The sequence below is a fragment of the Callospermophilus lateralis genome, chromosome 7 (genome assembly GCF_048772815.1).
Source record: "Callospermophilus lateralis isolate mCalLat2 chromosome 7, mCalLat2.hap1, whole genome shotgun sequence".
Lineage (NCBI taxonomy): Eukaryota > Metazoa > Chordata > Mammalia > Rodentia > Sciuridae > Callospermophilus > Callospermophilus lateralis.
The window spans coordinates 114,485,938-114,506,999 of record NC_135311.1 but is presented as its reverse complement, the minus strand read 5'-3'; the positions used below and the strand labels follow the sequence as shown (position 1 = coordinate 114,506,999).

The 21,062-nt window shown below is 37.8% G+C and overlaps 1 protein-coding gene and 1 non-coding gene across 2 annotated transcripts in view; one reads left to right on the top strand and one right to left on the bottom strand.

The window, feature by feature from the left end:
- Zmpste24 (zinc metallopeptidase STE24) overlaps positions 1-17,558 on the top strand; it is a 41,919-nt gene extending 24,361 nt beyond the window's left edge. Inside the window, exons 7-10 of the mRNA XM_076862907.1 lie at positions 553-737; positions 10,327-10,431; positions 13,076-13,219; positions 16,051-17,558. Of these exons, the coding sequence (XP_076719022.1) occupies positions 553-737; positions 10,327-10,431; positions 13,076-13,219; positions 16,051-16,275 (659 nt within the window). The 3' untranslated portion in view covers positions 16,276-17,558. The remainder of the gene's footprint in view (positions 1-552; positions 738-10,326; positions 10,432-13,075; positions 13,220-16,050) is intronic.
- On the bottom strand, positions 7,633-7,739 carry LOC143405399 (U6 spliceosomal RNA). The gene has a single exon (XR_013092096.1). It is a non-coding gene; the product is annotated as a U6 spliceosomal RNA (small nuclear RNA).
- Positions 17,559-21,062: the final 3,504 nt, after the last annotated feature.

Sequence of the window (21,062 nt, the reverse complement as noted above, 5' to 3'; positions counted from 1 at the left end):
CAAGTGTTCTATTTTAAAAGATTTAGAAAAGAGAAAAGTAAAAAAGAGGATACAAAAATCCATAATTCTGGAAGCTAGTGATAAACACTTCAGTATTTTAGTACATTTTTTCAGAAGCTTTTTTTTAATGCTTTTTATTGTTTGTGCTTTTCATTTACATATTTTTTCCTTGATAATACTGGAATCTTATGTGAAGTTTTGTATACTTCATCATACATTGGTCAGGTGTTTCTTGTTAAAATTCTTTGAAAGTGTAATTTTTTTCTGGCTGCTTAAAATACCATTTCATAGCTTTATCATCATTAATCATTCCACAACTGTTGGATATTTAGAATTATTTTACTTATAAAACTGTGATGAATATAAATATTTGTGTCAGGAATGCAGGGAAACAGTCCACTGCTGGTGGTGATTTTCATTGATACAATTCTTCAGGTGATAAACAATTTGAAAATGATATGTCCTTTTTAGTAGTTCAGTTTTGTAGGCGTCTCTCCAGTAGACCCCAAACTTTTTAATTATATTCCATGCTTTGAACTGTCTTTTCCTTAGGATCTAAACGCTCTTCCCACAGCAATGCTTATTTTTATGGCTTCTTCAAGAACAAGCGAATAGTTTTGTTTGACACTCTACTAGAAGAGTACTCTGTACTAAACAAAGACATCCAGGAGGAGTCTGGCATGGAACCCCGCAATGATGGAGAAGGGGACAGTGAAGAAATAAAAGCTAAAGTTAAAGTGAGTTCTTACTTTCCTAAGAGACTGTGCCTTAGTTTGTATACACAGTGCCTTGACAACTCAAAATGACACCAGTTTCTATGCAGTGATTGTTGGATTCAAGGAGGCTACCAAATAAAACAATACTATGGCTCTTTTATAGTTCTGGTATTTGGGAGAGATTACTACTATAATTACATATTAACTACCTTGCAGGCTTTTACAGATCATAAATATATGTATATGGCTTCTTCAAGAACATCAAATAGTTTTCTTTGACACTCTACTATTTACAATTAAAGAATTTCCACAGGGAAGATAAAGAGAAGGTAAACATCTAATTTTTAGGTTCATTGAGACAGCAGTTATAGGCTTTGGCACCCCAGAGACAATTTGAGTCCTGTTTCTGCTTTTAATAGATGTGTGTCCTTGATTACATTGCAGTTTCATTGTTTAATATGTATTTATGAAACGTGTACTGTGTGCTAAAGTTATTTTGCTTCTCATTAGGAGTACAAAAGCAAAGAGGCAGACTTTCAAAAGCTTATAATCTAAAGGGGACATGGTCACATAAGCACACCACAGTGTTGTGTTGCTACTGGGGAGCTTGGATTCTAGGGAACAAAAGAGAAAACATTTCTTAAATCTGATCTGAGAAAGTTGCTTCTGGATCTTTTTCCTCAGTGAGGTCCCTTGATGCTGACTCATAAAATTTACCAACACTAAAGGAGGAAAAGGGACAATGATAAGAAGTAATACAAATTTCATCAGAAGCATTCTCAAGTATTTTGATGTGTAATTGAATGTGCCCCTGGCTTTGGTGTCATTACAGAGATGATTTTAGATCCCTATTTCCTTACCAACTGTATAACTCTGGGCAAGTAAGTTAATACCTCTGAGTCTGATTTCTTAACCGAAAGACCAGCAGGATTTCTCTCAACCTTGGCACTACTGACATTTTGTGTCAGATAATTTTTTTTTTTTTTTTTTTTTGTGGAAGGTATCATATGCATTGTAAGGACATTCAACAACATCAATGGCCTCTCCCCATAAGCTAGTGACAGATCCTCATGTCCCCCCAAGTTATAAAAACCAAAAATGTCTCTGAATAATCACCAAATATCCCTGGGGTTGGAGTCAGGATGCAAGATCCTGTGGTTGGGACATATTGAATTAAAGATACTTAACTTTTAGGGTTGTAACTATGTGAAAAAGCTGTACTCATATGGCGTGGTGGCGCATTTTAGGAGGCTGAGGATCATGAGTTCAAAGCGAGACTCAGCGGAGACTCAGCGGATTAGCGATGCGCAGTTCAGTGTGACCTTGACTCTAAATAAATACAAAATAGAGCTGGGAATGTGGCTCAGTGGTCGAGTGCCCCTGAGTTTAATCCACAGTACTCCCCCCCCCCAAAAAAAAAAAAAAAGTAAGATTGGTATACATTTTTACTACCAAAAAATATTATCACTTGAGCATCTGCTTTGACCCTAAATCGGTGACCTAGTAGCCAGGTGTAATGATGCACACCTGTAATTCCAGTGATTTGGGAGACAAGAGGATCTCAGGTTCAACCTGCCTGGGCAACTTCTCAAGACCCTGTATCAAAGTAAAATAGTAAAATTAAGTGCTGCCTTGTAGCTTAAAGGTAGAACACTTTTGGGTTCAATCCTTCATTCTGCAAAAAAAAAAAAAAAAAGAACAAGACTTAGTTAAGTGCCTAGCCTGTTATAAATAAGTAGATGAAACAAAATTCTGTGAAAGGATTAGATAGCATTGTTAGAGGGTTAATACCTTCAATTATGTTTGTTTCTTAGGCTATTAGAATAAAAGCCACTTTGGTCTGACCTAGTATCATATGATTTTAAGCAGGGAAGAGATCTTCAGGTTATTTTATGAGTAGGAAAATTGAAGTCCAGAAAGAGTACTCAGTAACAACACTAAAGAATCATGCAGGTTCAGGACTGAGGCTATAGCTTAGTGGCAGAGTGCTTTCCTAGCATGTGTGAGACACAGGGTTCGATCCTTAGCACCACATAAAAATAAATAAAACAAAGATATTCTGTTCATCTACAACTACAAATGAAAAAGAGAGAGAGAAGAATCATGCATGTCCAGCATATCAACTGCTTAAGAGGCATCCACGTGCAGGGGATGATTACATCATACTTAAACCTAGACATTAGCTAGTGTTCAGTGATCATAAGCAGTGCAATGAAAAAACAGACCTTTATTTTATGTATTTATTTGTGGACTGGGAATTGAACCCAGGGGCACTTTACCACCGAGTTACATCCCTGGCCTTTTTTTTTTTTTTTTTTTCTCTCTTTTAAGACGGGATTTTTCTAAGTTGCAGAGGCTGGCCTCAAACTTGAAATCCTCCTGTCTCAGCCTCCTGAGTCACTGGGATTTCAGGCATGCACCACCATACCCAGCCTATTAGACCTTTAATGTCTACAAGCACAGTTTTATTTGCTGTGGGGTTGTTTGAAGTGTGTTGAATGGAATTTTTTGCTGGCTTCTTGAAGAGGCTGCTTTATTTCATTGATTTAACTGTAAGTGTTTTAACATCTGTCCTCAAGTTACTTGACAATATACATTAGATATAGTCTCACCCTAATTATAATAGGGGAGAGAAATAGACTATAAGGCAATGTGTGATAAATTTCATGAATGGCTGAAAGAGTGTGACTTTTAGATAGCCAGGTAAGAATGCAAATTCCGGTGGTCAAACAGGTTTCTAAGAAAGAGGATATGTGAAGGAGACCAAATTTTAATTTGGGGATGGGGCTTTTCAAGGTAAGGAGCAAAGAAAGCTGTAGAGATAAAACACCTAACTGCTGTTCTGAAACTAATGATTAATGGATTTGTGTAGATGGAGATAGAAAGGTAGACCAAGACTAGTTTATAGAATGGTCGATACATCAAGTGGTTGTTTCCTGTGACCTGGAAAGTATAGATTGATTTGGGTAGAAGCCAATGCTTGTTTTAGGAAGATTAAAATTTGGTGGTAGCACATAAGAGAAAGCAAAGATTTCTTTCTTTCAGAGGCAGGGAGACTTTTAGGGCCTACGTCATCAGGATAAGCATGAAATAATAAGGTTCTACGCTAGAATTAAAAGTCAGAAAAAGTACAAAGAATCATAATAAAGGATGGATTTAAAGTACCTGTGATTGATATTAGGGGAGTGAAAAGGGTCAAAAATTGACTCGATCATTAACTATATTGCTTTCCATTGTGAGTAACACTGATGAGATGGTTTTAGGAAGTTTACCAATAATATAAATTTGAATAGTTATGTATTTATTAATGTACACAAGGAAGAGATGAAATTAGCATGTCGAGATCATAATTTCATGTATATTACTGCTAAGTTTTATAAAGGGAATTGGTTTAAGGAGAGATTAAGTAAATAGGTGGAGAATACACAAATGTGGCAAAAGTTTAGGAAACTGATTTATTCTTCACCTGCTACTTATGGCCTACTGTGTACGGGGGATACAATATGGACAATCCCCTTCCTATGTGGAAAGGGATACAATGACAGTTTTAAACCTGAATGATTAGAGAAGATAAAGGTTTTTTGTTTTGTTTTGTATTTTTGGTGTGTGTGTGTGTGTGTGTGTGTGTGTGTGTGTGAGAGAGAGAGAGAGAGAGAGAGAGAGATTGATTCATTCTTGGAATGGAAGCCAGCACTTCACACATGCTAGGCAAATACTCTATCACCAAACTACACCCCCAGCCCAAGCATTTTATTTTTAACAGAAGTTTTAAAGAAAACTAATGTTATCTAAAATATTTCCTTTTAGAGATAATTTCTATTAACATTTTGATAAATGCCTACATTTTAAGAGATATCTATGAAACTTACTCTCTGGAATTTTACCTTTCACAAGACAAATGGATTAATTGGAACAATGTGTCTCAAAAGCAATAAGAGGAACAATTAAAACTGCTTTTGTACAAGAAAGCAAGTGCTAGGGTTATGTTGAAGTTCCAGCCGATAAATGTAATAAAAAGGACACATACTCCAGAGAGGTAGGCTTTATCCAGTAAGATGTTTTCATTTCTCAGCCTCCTTTTCTTCATTTCTACAGTGAAGATAATACTTGCCTTCTTACCCAGCTTAGTGTTGCCTCAAATGAGGCAGCATATGAGTTTTATAAAAAGAAAAGTACTATGGAAAAATAAAAAATGGGTCATACTTATTTCTGTTCTTTTATGTAAATTAGTGTAGGAAGAAAAGATAATCCAGTTCTGTCTGAGAATCTACCACAAATCAGGTCTCTTTTCTTTGGAAAGTGATCCTTGTTTAAACCTCATTTCATTCCATATCAGCATAGCTTTGAATGTGACTCCCACACTGTTCTAAATAGCTTTTTAAATCCAATATCAGACCAAGAGACAACTGCCTAATGGAAAACTATCTAATAGACAATTGGTTGTTTTGTAAAAGAACTCAAAATTCACACTGGAAAGCAGTTGACTGGTATGAACAGAAACCTAAGGACCATGTTACCTGGTGATTGAACCTAAGGACACTTTAACACTGAGCTATACATCCCCAGACCTTTTTTGTTTGTTTGTTTGTTCTGGGGAGAGTACTGGAAATTGAATCCAGAGGTGCTGAGTTGACCACTGAGCTTAACCACTGAGCCTCATCCCCAGCCCTTGTTATTTTTTTGAGATATATTCTCACTAGGTTGCTTAGGGCCTCCTTAAGTGGCCTTGAACTTGCAATCCTCCTGCCTCAGCCTTCAAAGTCATTATTAGGTTTTATAAACATTATACTTCATCATTTATATGCTCTATCATTTGTTTTTTAGTTCAGTAATAATTTCCAAACATTTACATATGTGCCACTAAAATTGTTTATTTTTTCTGACTGATGCACGATGAATAATTTACTTTTGACTTCATATTTTGTGTAAAAGTTGAAAACATAGCCAGGCAAGGTGGTACATGCCTGTAATCCCAGCAACTCAGGAAGTTGAGGCAGAAGGATCACAAGTTTAAATTCAGCCTCAGCAAAAAGCAATTCAGTGAGACACTGTTTCTAAATAAAATACAAAATAGGGCTGGGAATGTGACTCAGTGGTCGAGTGCCTCTTAAGTTCAATCTCCCAAAAATACAAGCCTCTGGCATCAGACTACTTGGCTTCAAATCCCAAATTTTCCACTTTTTGGCTGTACAGTTATAATCAAAATAGTTATTTTCTCTGGCTAGATTTTTTTTCATCTGTGGGGTATAAGTGGGAATAACAAGAGTATGTATCTTGTATAGTGGTTGTGATATATAATAAGATAAGTATGCAGTACATAGGCCTGGTATATGGTTACTGTTTAATAAATGTTAGTAACTTTTGTTTTTATTTTTAAAAATCTTATATATGTGCTAAAAAAAGATAAATGTGTGTGTATGCACATACATACAGACGTGATTGTCTTTTTATATAATATTGATTTGCGAAGTTACATGAAATTAAGAGAAGCAGAGCTTCAATAAATTTTTTTCATAAATTTTAATATTAGTTTTTACCTTATTAAAATAATGCAAGCTTATTGCTTCAAATTTCAAAACACAAAAAAGCTTTTGAAATTTAGCAGTTTTATGTTCCTTCCTTTCCTGTGTTCCTCCACCGCCAAGTCCCCTCTCTCATAGATTTCAGTTTTAGTTGCTGCTTTAGACATTTATTTGCACATTTCTTTTTTCCTTTTCTTTCTTTTTTTCTTTTGTAACCCACCATACCACTAAGCTACATCCCCAGCCCTTTTCATTTTGAGGCAGAGTCTTGCTAAATTGCTCAATCTGGCCTCAATCTTGTGATCCTCCTGCCTCAGCCTTCCAAATAGCTATAATTGCTGGTGTGCACCCCACTGTACCAGGCTTCATTTACCCATTTCTGTGTCTGAGTGATATATATATGTTATTGACTGTTGTCACTATTGACTTTCTATTATGATAAATGAGGATTTATCTCTCTTGTCCTAACATCTATTTTGCCTTCCCCCAATTCTTCCAATATAATTATTACAATTCTAGTTTTTATCAATATTCAGTATTTACATTATTGTACCTATGCAATTATTATTCACTACTGAGCATACCTAACCTTTTTTCCATCCTGGTTAATAATTAACTTTTATATGTGCTTAATTTTTTTGTATCTTTTGGTTAATTGTTCTCGTAGCTTCCAGTGTTTCTCAGAATAATTTTCTCCAAGGTTAGTTGCATCCAGTTTTACTTTTAGTTCCCCTCATCCCTCAAAACACCCTAAGAGAGATCTCTGCCATTTCTTCTCTGAAGTCCTGCTGTACATCTCTGTGTTAGACTCCCTTGGTCATCCTTGTTTCTAGGTTGGAACCCCTGTTGATTTATTTTCTTCTCTTGGTGCCTACATCCTATACCAGTTTGATTTCATGAAAAAGCTGGTACAGTGATGGAGCTTGATGATGGAAGTCCTCACAGACTGTCTTTGAGTCACCTGGTTCAAATCAGGTTGGAGTACCCTCTGTGTCTGCTATCTAGTCATCATTCTGGTATTGTTCTTTCCTTCGATTCTTTCCTGTGCTGATCTCCTGTGTTCTCTAATGCCTGGCTTTGTGTACTTGACTCCCCCATTTTGGTAGAGACAGGTTGCATAGTAGGTAAAGTTTTTGGATTTGTGCCTCAGAATGGCTTCATTTTTTTGTCATACTTGCTTGCTGCTTTAACTGGATTATACATTTCTACATTGGAAATACTTTTCCTTCAGGATTGTGAAGGCATTGTTCCATTGCCTGCTTGATTCCAGCATTGCTGACTCATTATCTAAAGCCACTCTATTACTGATCCTGAGTATGTCACTTGCATTTTCTTCCTCTAGAATATTGTTGGACCCTTTCTGTTGATTTTGTTTTATTTATTTATTTTTTATTTTAAATATGGAACGCTTCACGAATTTGCGTGTCATCCTTGCGCAGGGGCCATGCTAATCTTCTCGGTATTGTTCCAATTTTAGTATATGTGCTGCCAAAGTGAGCACTTTCTGTTGATTTTAATCCATCATGTTGGGTATATGCATTGCCCCTCTTTAACCTGGAAATCAAGATCTTTGGTTCTAGCAACTTCCTGGAATTATTTTGTTGATTTCTTTTCCTCCTTTTTTCTGTTCTCTCTTTTCAGAGCTCTTGTTATTTGAGTGAATTTTCCTGTCTTTTCTTTCTTGTTTTCTATTTCTTTTTTTTTTTTTTAAAGAGAGAGTGAGAGAGAGAGAGAGAATTTTAATATTTATTTTTTAGTTTTCGGCGGACACAACATCTTTGTTTGTATGTGGTGTTGAGGATCGAACCTGGGCCGCACGCATGCCAGGCGAGTGCGCTACCGCTTGAGCCACATCCCCAGCCCCTGTTTTCTATTTCTTAATCTCTTGTTGTACTTTTTGGGTGATTTCTTATCTTCCAATCTTTCTTTTAAGCTTTGATTTGTAAGAATTTTCCATTGTTTTAGCATTCTCTGTTTTTTTTTCCCCTGGGTGCAGTATCTTTTTAAACTTTCTCCTTACATAAATTCTGTTTATTCCTTTCTTTTTATTCCCCCTGGATTTGATCTTCCATCTTAACAGCCTACCTCATATATCTGCTTGTTGTGGGTTATATGCTTCTTAGTTAGAAAATGAGACTAAAAACCAGATTGTAATTTCTGTCCCTCTAGGTGATGCTTATCATTTTTGAGCTTCACTATAAGGTGTCCTGAGTGAAATTTGGTGGGCAAATACTGGTGTTCAAATTGTTAGTTCTGTTCTGTGGGATGATCAGAATTCACAGTAGATATTCTTCAGTCTTTTGCCTGGAGGATCTGTGCTGGGAGCTGAGTATGCAGAGAGGACTGGGGTGAGAGAAGGAGTCCTCAGTGTTCTGCCTGCATAATAGTAGATGAACAGACACATGGCATGTTGCTAGTGTACCTGACCCTCAGCCATTTTGAATTGCAATTGAAAGGGTCTCTTCTTTTGCCCTTTCTAGAAAGATTAAACTTTTAGGCTTCTACCCTGATGAGGGAGAAGCACTTGCCTATTGATACGGAGTTGGAGAGGGAATCTGGAGCTTTACTCATTTCTCAAAACAGCTCTTACCAAGACTTCTTGCCAGCTCCTCTTCCCCCCAGTTCCAGAGGTACCTGGTGCTGTTTTTCCCCAAGACTTTTGAAGATTCAGCAGTATAAATCAGAATTGGTTCTCCATTTTTTCCACTGCTGGCTTATGAGTCAGCTTTCTTTGGTCCCCTTAGTCAGTTATCATTTGTCCATCTGTTTTCCTGCCTTCTAAATATTGTTGCTGTTTTCCGTTTCTAACCCCCCCACACACACACCACCACCTGGTTTCATATCTTTTTAAAACTAAAAATTTTTGAAATTAAAAAAAAAAAAATCACTTGCTGGGCACAGTGGTTGACCTGTAATCCCAGCAGCTCAGGAGGCTGAAGCAGGAGGACCATGAGTTCAAAGCCACCTCAGCAAAAAGTGAGGTGCTAAGCAACTCAGTGCGACCCTGTCTCTAAATAATTAAAATTCCAAAAAAGGGCTAGGGATGTGGCTCAGTGGTTGAGTACCCCTGAGTTTAATCCCCAGTACCAAAAACAAAACAAAACAAAAACAAAAACAAACTACTGCTAATATTTTGCTGTACTTTGTTTCCTGATTTCTTCAACCAATACACCATTTTCACGTCAGAACATAATCTTTGAAAATATTTCTAATTTTTTTATATATATATATATCTATTATTTAATTGTATTTGTCTTGAGCAATTTCTCATGTCAGAATGTAAACTTTGAAAACAATTTCTAATGAGATTATCATTAGCTGTCATGACTATTATGATTTACTTAAATATTGTCTTACTGATAAAGATTTATTTTTCCAGTTTTTCTCTCCCCTAATCTAAATTACTGTAGATTAATAAAACTAGAGAATATCTGTTTTGTTTGGATTCTATCTTCAGTGCTTAACCCAGTGTCTCACTAGAGCTGTGATTCAGGGAATGTTTTGTTAAGAAATGAACTGTTTTGCACAGAAGTCTGATTGTTTATTTCTTTCAGTGCTGGGGATAACCCAGGGCCTTGTGAATGCTAGGCAGGTGCTGTACTACTGAGCTACATCTCAGGCTCCTGCCTGTTTCCACTGTGTTTAGTTTTTTTTTTTTTTTTTTTAAGTTGGACACAGTACCCTTTATTTTATTTATTTATTTTTATGTGGTGCCTTGTACATGCTAGGTGAGCATTCTACTGCTGAGCTACAACCCCAGCCCCTGGTTCGGGTTTTTTATTTGTTTGCACTGCGAATTTAATCCAGGAGCATTTTACCACTGAGCTACATCCCCAGCCCTTTTTTTATTTTTTATTTTTGCGACAGGTTCTTGCTAAGTTGCTTAGGACCTCACTAAGTTACTGAGGCTGGCCTTGAACTTGAGATTCTCCTCTCAGTGTTCCCAGTCTCTGGGATAACAGGTGTGTGCCACTGTGTCCCTGATTGTTTCTTTAAGTGAGACTCTATGAAGGAAGATTACTGGGTTAAAAGGTTCAAATGTTTTGAAGGTTGTTTATAATTTATTATCTTTTTATTTTTTGATTCAGAATAAGAAACAAGGATGTAAAAATGAGGAGGTGCTTGCTGTACTAGGCCATGAATTGGGGCATTGGAAGTTGGGACACACAGTCAAAAATATCATTATTAGCCAGGTAAGTTTGGAGTGACAATGTTTTTTTATAGTATAAGAGTCAAGAGGTCAAGGCACAAAAGTCATATAGTAGAATGAGTAAGACAGACTTCATAGCCAGGATCCCTGGCTTTCCATCAAAGCTCCTAGATTTAACTACCTGTGTGACCTCAGGCAATTTCCTTAAATTCTCTCTGCCTCCATGCCTTCATTGAATGATAATACTTCATAGAACTGGTTAAGAATTAAATGTATATATGTATAAAGAGCATGGAATAGTACCTGAAACATGGTAAGTATTTATAAATACGTATTGTTGTCACCATCATTATCACCTCCAGAATTGCTCATATTTAAGAGCTGTAAAAATGAGAAGAAGCAAATCTAGATAAATTGGACATTAAGATGCTTTTCTTAAAATACCTTTATTTTATTTATTTATTTTATGATTCTGAGGATTGAATCCAGTGTCTAACACCTGCTAGGCAAGCACTCTACCACTGAGCTACATCTCCAGCCCCAAAAATGCTTTTTATAAAACTTTTTCTCATGTTAAAGTAATTTGTATTCATTGAAAATTATAGAAAAAGTAAAAAGAAGAAAACAATTTCAACAGCGTTTCTCCTCTGAATATTAATACCTTTAAACCAATAAACAGGTTCTCAAGTCCTGGGTAAAATAGTACTAAACCTCCTTTCCTGGTTTTGAGCATCTAGAGCCTTAATGTCTTAAGTGGGTCTCTACCTTTCTGAAAGGTTACCCAGTTCTGGGGGATGAATTATATGGAAAGACTTGAGCCCCTGGGGACACATTCCTACTGCTGTTTGTTTTTAGGTAATAAAATGAGTTCTGTAGCTTGAAGCCATGTTATATGGATACATGGCAATGAGAAAGAAATTAAATAAATCCAAACCTAAGTTCAAAGTAAGTATTCGGTCTAATAAGGAAAATCACTACCTCTTCCATGAAGGAAAGTGTCCAGTGGAATCAGTTTACCACAGGAGGTAGGCTGGTCCCTGAGGTGTGGTACCTTGTCAGTGCTGGTGCCAATTGCATCTTCCAACAGATAGGGCACCTGGCAGGAGCCAGTGGGGGAAGATCTGTGTTGTTGACTAGTGTATTGACTCCTTTTCTCTCTTGAGCTCATTGATCAAGTCCTAGAATGGCTTGAAGAAGTGGGGACTGACTTCCATAGAGTAGGTTTCTGCTCTTGACCATCAACAGCCTCCCTACCTCTGGGACTCTTTGTTGAACATTCATATAAAGTCAAAATATCATAGTCTCGGCTAATTTTGGAAGTTTTCAATATACCTTTTCCCCAAATCTCTTTGTTAACTGTTTTCTAATTTTGTTCCAAATCCCTGATCATCCAGCCAAACCATTATTTGCCCACTACCAATTAATGTGTGTGTGTGTGTGTGTGTGTGTGTGTGTGTATCTCCTCAGTTCAGGTCCTGAATTAGATTGCCTGGACAGTGAGATATACTACTTAAAAGTTCCCCTCACTGAGAAATTTCCCTTTGCTACTTCTTTTCAAGACCACCCACCCTGAGAGACACTGCGATGCCACAGCAGTCCACTTTGTGCTGGTACCAGTGTATTGCATCGTTATTTGTACAGTAGGCTCCAGTTTTTTTCTTCCTTCTAAATTAAATGATATAAGGGAACTCATAAGTAAGGATTGGTTGAGGAATGTCAAAGGGGTAGGAGTTGGTATCCTAGAGTATGAACACCTGCTCTTTAACTTCTGCTTTCTGACTTGCTTCATTTGCATGCCTGTGTAGAACACTTTTGGCTGATGATAGATATCTCTGGGCAAATCAGTTCTCAGCTAAGCAGCTCCACAAGTGTCCCATGGCCAGGAATTCTATCTCTATAGGGCCAACAGCAACCTAGAAATAATTTTTCAAAGGACATAGACTGTTAAGTGTGGGCATCTTCTCTAGGAGTTTTCTGTTGGCGCTTGTCATGGATCCACAGAGTTGTAAGGGGTAAGTGGCAAAGCTGCTTACACTTCATCCTGGGCTGACTGGTGCACTTCCTCCCGTTGTCAGCCTCACTCTAAGTGGCAGCTTCTCAAGTCATCTGGTAAATGCTTTGGAGCAGCACACTTAAATAGGGTATGTGTGGCTTCCAGATCTGCTAAGAGAAAAGAATGGTATTTATTTTCTAACTTTACTACAAAAGGTTGTATTTTGGTACAGGTATTTGATTTTCTTTTCTTTTTTTTTCCTCTGACCTCCAACTCCTCAGTACAGTTCCTATAGTCCTATAGAGAACTCCAGGGAAACCTCTTGCTTTGGAGCCTCCACACTAAGGTGGGGTAGGAGTCTTGTGTCTGATTGTGGTCTCAACACCAGAATCCATTCTAGCCCTTTAACTTTATAGAGAGAGAAAGTATTTCAATTACTGTTAACTACGCCAGTCAACAGTATTATAAGAGGCTCAACTCAAACCTACCCCTGAAGAAAACTATGCAGTTTTAAACATTTGGGGAAAATTTTATTTTCCTTTTGAGAATAAAAGGGAAACTATAAAAATGTCTAAATAACTTTTGCTGTAATCACACTAACACCATTCTTAAAACCACACCAATCATTTTTGTAGTATTATGGCACAGTGAAATCAGCCTAGAAATAACTTGATTTTTATGTCTTCCTTTCTAGATGAATTCTTTCCTGTGTTTTTTCTTATTTGCTGTATTAATTGGTCGAAAAGAACTTTTTGCTGCATTTGGTTTTTATGACTGTCAACCCACTCTAATTGGACTATTGATCATCTTCCAGTTTATTTTTTCACCTTACAATGAGGTAACGTATAATCTTTAAAATTATCTTGGATATACCCTTGCTTATTTCAAATCTAGAACCTTTAGAGTAGTATTAAAAAAAAATCAAAACTACGGTTTTAACAAATAGATGAAATAATCTTTTAGTCAGTTGATTGGTCAGTATGAGAAAGTAGTACAAAAAGCTAAGCCATATAAATAAATGTTTGTGTACTTTAGAGAGGTGGGGAGATAAAGAATTATACTTTAGCAGTGAAAACCTTGATATAATATGTATCTCAGAAAATTAGATGTAGATCAACTACTGGAAAGCCCATGTATTCACTAGTGCATAGATGAAGGAACTGAAAAATAAAAATTGAGTATACACATGACAAGTTAAGGGAGGTTATATGACTGTGTTCCTCTGATTCTGTTCTATGAACTCCTGCCTCAAAATAGCCTTAGAGTTCCACTCAGGACCTTCTAAATCAAAACTGGGTGAAGTTGAAGAACCACTGCTCTGTGATAGTTGAAGAATCGCTGCGATAGGGGGGTTCCATATAGGTGATAAGACATAGGTTAATGAGACCATGTCACAAATCTGACAATGGCACCATTTCATGATATTTGTTAAGGCTTACAACATAGGCAAGAAATAATACTGGGGATCTAGTCCCTCCATTCTGAAGAATTCTTTCTTCAAGTTGTGTAGTAAGGGTTTCAAGACAAGCTAAATGAATCCGATTTCTTTACTTAAAAAGTGGGTGTGTAGGACTAGGGATGTAGCTCAGGGTAGAACTCATGCACAGACCCCTGGTTTGATCCCCATTGCCACAGAAACAAAAATAAAATAAAATAAAACAACAAAAAGTGTATGATGGGGTTCCAGAAAAATGGAGGGCTGGGAATGTGGCTCAGCGGTAGAGCACTTGCCTAGCACGTGTGAGGCCCTGGGTTCAATCCTTAGCACCACATATAAAGATATTGTGTCTAATTACAACTAAAAAAGATAAATAGATATTAAAAAAAAAAGAAAAGAAAAATGGAGAGGAATAGATCATAACTGTATAGCATTGTCAACATAAACTAAACTTTGTAGAGAAGTACAAGATTTATTATCTTTAAACATTTTAATACGTTTTTTAAATATTTATTTATTTATATATTTTTAGTTTTAGGTGGATACATTAGTTTGTTTTTATGTGGTGCCAAGGATTGAACCCAGTGCCTCATGCATGCTAGGCGAGCATTCTACCACTGAGCTACCACCCCAGCCCCTAAACATTTTAATATTTTGTTTTAACTTTTGTAGAAAATATTAATATTTTATATTATACTGTTTGTTACTGCTTGTAGAATATCAATTTTATAATAAAATAATCATTTGTCTCTCCACCCCACCCCAATATTGGGAATTGAACCCAGGGGCACTCTACCACTAAGCTACATCCCCAGCTCCTTTTATTTTTTATTTTGAGACAGGGTCTTGCTAAATTGATGAAGCTGGCTTTTAACTTGTGATCCTCAGCCTCCCAAGTTGCTGGGATTACAGTTACGTGTTAATGTGCCAGCCATTTTGTCTTCTGTCACAATTCAGGAATTCCTTAGGGACACTGAGTTGTGTGTACTAAATGAACCCAGACTGTTGTACTTCCTAGCAGTTGTACTTTTTTTATGTGGTGCTGATGATTGAACTCAGGGCCTCATGTATGTTAGGCAAGTGCTCTACCACTGAGCTGTATTCCCAGACCTTTTTATTTTTCACTGAGTATCCAGCCTGACCTAGAACTTGAGATTCTCCTGCCTCAGCATCCCAAGTAGCTGGGATTAGAGGTGTGTGCCACCATACCTGATTTCAGAATATTTTGAGTTAAGAAACAGACATTATGTTATTCAACTTGTAGTACTTCAGTATGAAAAGAAATGTTCCTCTCATAATTTAATTTTCAAATGGATTTTTTCCTTTCATAATGGTCTTCCAAACTTGTATACTTATTCTGGCAATATTACCATAGATCAGAACACTAATAAAAAATTCAATTTTGAAATTATTGTCAGAATGTGACAATTTTTTAGAATAATATCAGTGAAGAGTGTCATGATCCTTTAAAGGTAGATAAGTGGACCAAGTGTAGTGGTGCACACCTGTAACCCCAGCAACTAAATAGGCTGACACAGGAGGATTACAAATTAGAGGCCCATTTTAGCAGTTTAGCAAGACCCTAAGCTAATGTAGTGAGACCTTGTCTCAAAATTTTAGAAAAATGAAAAGGGCTGGAGAGGTAGCACAGTGGTTAAGTACCCCTGGGTTCAGTCTCCATACCAATAAATAAATGAATATAGATAAGTGATCAAGAATATTTTTTAAAAGAAAAAAAAAAAAAGCTGGGATTGGGTGGTGTTTCAAATACAAATTACCATGACTTAAGTCTGTCTCCGAAAGGTGGTGTGCTCTGGCTTTGGAGTCACCAGGAAGTTCAGCACTACACCTTTGAATTGTGTCACCTCCAGCAGTTTGTCTAACCCTACTGACCTTCACTTCTTAAACTGTACAGCAGAAGTAAGAGATTGCTAGAGAATATGTAAAATGTCTACCTTAGTTCCTGCACATGGCAGCTTCTCAGAAACAGCTGTTTTTTAGTAAGAATAACATTTGTGTGGATATATATTTGTGTCTGGTCTGTTTGCTTGGTGGGGAAAGGCACAGTTTATAATAATTTCTCTCCATAGTTTCCCAAAATACCAGTGCTGTTTCATTTGACCTGCCCTCCTTCTTACCATAATGGGTTTCAACTGCAGTCTCAGTTCAGAGAACTTTCCGGGACAGCAAAGAGATGCAGGGTGGCTAAAACATTTCCTTTCCCTTTTCAGGTTCTTTCTTTTTGTCTAACAGTCCTAAGTCGCAGATTTGAATTTCAAGCTGATGCATTTGCCAAGAAACTTGGGAAAGCTAAAGACTTATATTCTGCTTTGATCAAACTAAACAAAGATAACTTGGGATTCCCTGTTTCTGACTGGTTGTTTTCAATGTGGCATTATTCTCATCCTCCACTACTAGAAAGACTTCAAGCTTTGAGAAGTACAAAACAAGACTGAGATGCTCAGGGTCTATGACTGAAGACATTTTTCATTATTTCTGTCCTGGCAGCATGTTCCAGCTCTTGATGTTTTTAAACTTTTTTTTTTTTTTTTAAGAAAAATGATTAAGTACAGAAGATTTAAATACATTCACTATCTCATTTCAAAAATGATTTAAATAATCCATTTCTTAAAGGAAACACTGGATAAAATTTTGAGGCTGAATATTTTTAAAGGCATAGTTTTATCTTCAACATCTGATTCACCATCAGTTTGTAAAATTATTTAAGAAAATACAGACCTTGTTTTATTTATACACTTATATTTAATCTGCCTGCAAAGTAATAGGGGCATTTAAAAGAGGGAACATTACTGTTGAGTTCTGTGAGGCAGAAATCATTGTGCTCATGCCTAAGTTGAAACTTGTTTTTACCTTCATGCTGTTATAATTTAACCTGGCCAATCAGTGTTTTAAATAAGAAAGAAAGATAATAGTTGGTAAGGCTAGTATTATTTAATGAAAGTTGTTAGAAATATGCTGTATGGTTCTCCAAATTTCAAATTTCTGTTCCCTCTCTTTGGTGCACACTGATCAGGAATTTCTAATATTGTTTTGAAATTAGAAATTATGTATAGGATGTTTTAAATCATTGAGTTTTGTTTTTGTTTTTTTAAAAATGACAATTTTTATCTTTCCTTCCACCTGGTGGGTGCGGTAGGTAAACTAGATTTTTCTCATTCATTCAGTCATTTTCTTGTAGTTAACAATGCATCCTTCCACATAGCAAAAATTGAACAGATTTTGCAATATTAAAAGTGGCAGAACAGGGAAAAAAGAATAACATCTTAAGAGAGTGATATACTGATGATTCTCTTACAATATTATAGGAAAAATATAGTTTTCTATCTTTCAGGGACAGAAGAGTTTCCCTTTTTATTTTTGTAATTTTTATCTGTAATCATAAGTACTATTTAATTAGGCCTGATTCCAATTTTGAAAATTATAGTTCTTATTATATGGGTAACGTTTTCCATCAAAACAAATGTCATGAATGATTTCCAGTTTTAAAAGCTGTAGGTTTGACTGTTTCAAATCTCTGTCCACTTTTTGAATGAGAACTTATTTTGTGCCTGACGTTCCCACTCACTGATAATGTTTACCTTCTGGGTATTTATTCCAAAGTGGGACCGACTGAGTACCTTTGGTGTCTGGCCATAAAGTCATTTGCTCAGCTGACATTTGAGTGATGTCTTCTTCACATGGAAATATAATAAAAATAAAAATCTAGTTTAGTACTGTATTATCATTTTCCTATAGCTAAAGCACAGCTGTCCTGTGTTTTTTTATCCAGCATCCTTTTCCTGTGACTTCATGCTCTGAAAACTGCCTTTCCTTCCTTCTGTGCCTTTAAATACAATTTTCAGTTCTGCACAAGTGAAACATTAAAAATTGCAATGCAGATTTACTTAACTTGTCTTTATGATGTAGTTTATGTGTCATATGATGCCCACACGTGTGATTGTTACCTTAGGGGAGTGGGGTGCTAGTGTATGACAATATAGTCCTAATGCTGAGTGTTATCAACACCATTACCCATGTCTCACACAATTCTCTTCATGGCTTCCTCCTGCTCTTCATGGCCTTCCTCTGTAGACCATTCCAGTTCTTGCCAATGTTCCCTCAAAGCTTTATTTGTAATCATTTCTTCATTTTGTAACATCAGATTATTTGGGGTCTGCTTGGTCTGCCCTGGCTGCCTCTTTGATCTTCCTTACATATGACAACAGTAATTAGTATTTTATTATGTAATTGATCTAGCCACCCACAGTGTATGGATGCCAGAGGCATAAGTAGAGCCAAAAGGAGACTGACTGATGGGTTCCTGAGATGCTGACCAGAGTGAGACTCTGCTCCCTGAGATCTGGCAGATGGAACAGGGAACAGAATCAAGTTGGTCAAAGTCTGGAATGAAATGGCATGTCACCAACAAAGTTGATCTTTGAATCCAAGGCAGAGCCTGTGTTGTGTGTATATACTGCCTTTATCTGGGTTGATCCTTTGCTGAAGTCTGAGAGCTTGCTAGTATTCTGCCTCTTTGGGAAAGGTTGGGGGAGATGTAGCTCAGGAGTAGAGTGCTTGCCTAGCCATCTGCAAAGTCCCAGTACTACAAAAACAAATCATAATGATGTGAGCAAGTAAAAAAAGCACCTGTATGTCAGAATGAGTGCAGTTTGGTGGGATGAGATTGCACTATCAGACAACATGCCCAGGGGAATCCTAGGCTCTTATTATCCAGGATAGTTTCCAGGGAAGAGGACTTCCGGAAGAGTTGGACTAGAGATGAAGAGAAAGATACCCCCATGTGTTCTGAAAACATGAAACTAGGACTGCATATACCTGATAGGTGGGTAACTTTGTATCTTTGGATCAGAGCCCCCCTGTGACTCATATAAGATATAGTAGCCCCTGCCATCCTGGTTTTGCTTTCTGACCATGTTGCAAAAATATTGATATTTGTCCTAAGTCTTTCAAGAGACACATAATATGCTATTTTAGTATAGCATATTATTATAATTCTTTTATTATTTTTATCCTCCTATTGTGCTTAATTTATAACCTAAACATTATCATAGGTAGGTAGGTATGTATAGGAAAAAACAATATAATAGGGTTCAGTGTCTAGTGGTCTAAGCAGATGTCTGGGGCATTTTAGGAAGAGGTAGCCTCAAGTATGAAGGCTTTATTGTGGGGGCCAAGGGGCCAGTCTGTGTGCTGGAGGGGAGTAGGAGATACAGTCAGGAGGGAGGGCAGATTTAGTAGGTCATTGTAAGAATTCAGGCTTTTGGTGTGATGGGAAACCCTTGAAGGTTTGGCGCCAAGAAGTGACATGATCTGCCTTGATTTAACAGGGTCACTCTGGCTTCTTTGTTAGGAGAAAGTATAGAAGCAGGGAACTAGTGGGTAGGGGCTCCCATTGCTTTCCCAGCAAGAAGTCCTGTATAGACTGAAGTGGTAGTTAGGGAGGCCAGCCAGACTGTGTCCTGGATTTGGTAGTGAGCCTCTGGAAGGGGCTGGACTGTCTTCCTGCAGTGTTTATGACTCTGTCTCTCGCTCTCTCCCTCTCTCTTGGGGACAGAATCCAGGAGCACTCCACCACTGAGCTACACCCTCAGGGCTTTCTTCATTTTATTTTGGAGGTGGGGGGGTTTGGTAAGTTGCCTAGACTGGCCTTGAACTTGTGATCCTCCTCCCCAGCCTCCTGAATACCTGGAGTTATAGGTGTCTGCCACCACACCTGGCTCAATGTCCTTTCTGTTAAGCTGCTTAAATCTCTCTTTTCCTAATTGAAAACAGTGGAGTTGAGTTCCTACTTCCTTTTTGTTGTACTAGATTTTCTGTCTTCCAAGACTCGCTTGTAGAGGGCTTGGTCTCTATTCTTGGCAGTAGTAAGAATAACTGGAACACTTGGCCATTTGAACATACCTCAGCCACCCACAAGCTGAGACCAAGTCTCTTCCTTTCTGGTTTGATCATTGGTGGGGTCTTACTCCTTTGAGCAACCTGAACATATGATTCATTCATTTCGTAAGTATTTTGTTGAGCTTGCTGTGTGCTGGAAAATAGAAAGTAAATGGGAGATCAAAATTCCTGCCGTTATAGAGCTCATATTCTGGTGTTTTATGTTGAATATGATAAATGTTCAGAAGAAACAATCAAGTATAGGAGGGGACCTGGAAGCCTGGAGCAAGGTGGCGAGCAGTAATAATATTTGGGGGAACAGCATTCCAACAGCAGGTTTAGCACATGTGCAGCATGGCATGTCAGGAGCAGCACCAGGGCTGGCATGGCTAGGGTGGAATGGACCAGGGTCTGAGCGTAGGGGTGAGGTCAGAGAGGCATGTGGGAGACTTGTAGATTACACTAAATGGGCTGAGTGAAATTCACCCACCAGAAAGTTTCATAAAGGGTACTGGACACTGGTCCTTTGGAATTAGCTCCCTTTCAGTCCTGTTAAAGCCTGAGTCATAAGAAATGAATCATCAATTTCTCTGTGGTAGTTGAAACCCTCTAGTGGACTCAGTCCTGTAAAGTCACAGAGAGGGACAAGAAAAGGATTTGCAAATAAGGAAACCTCAGGGCATAGGTGTGTTCTCTAAGTCCAAGGTTTCAGGTACTAGGACCAAGTATATGACCCAGGTTTATAGTACCTAAGAGCCTGTTCAGGGGCAGCTTTTGTCCTCTTTCCTCCTCCCCTGGGCGCTCTGTATTCTAAGGGCTTCCTGGCAGGCATTTATCAGGATCTCTGTGTGGTCTGGGGTGCTCTAACAGGATTTGCCAAGCACTAAGAGCAAAGCTATCTTAGTGGCCCTTGGTGCTACTCCACCTTGGCCCTTCTGGTGTCCCTGGGATGGGGTAAGCAAGTTCAGTATCACTAGCATGAGTGTTGAAGGGAGAAGTTTGGATGGGCATTGTGGTGAGGTGTGGGAGGGCCACAGATGATCAGAAGATGCTTGGACCTCAGGCTGGAATCCAGGGCCTCCAAACAGCTACGGATGGCAGAGTGCTTCTTTTGGGGGCAACACATGTTCACATCAATACTGGGATAAACAAATTGGTTGCCTTTTGAATTTCAGAAGTTCCTAGCTAGCCTAGAGAGAGCCATGGGCTAGTCTCCTCCAGATTTTGATCATCCAGGCCCATGTGTGTTTTTCTCACAGCTTAAAGCCTGTGGAAGGGTTGGGGATATAGCTCAGTTGGTAGAGTGCTTGCTCGCATGCACAAGGCCCTGGGTTTGATCCCCAGC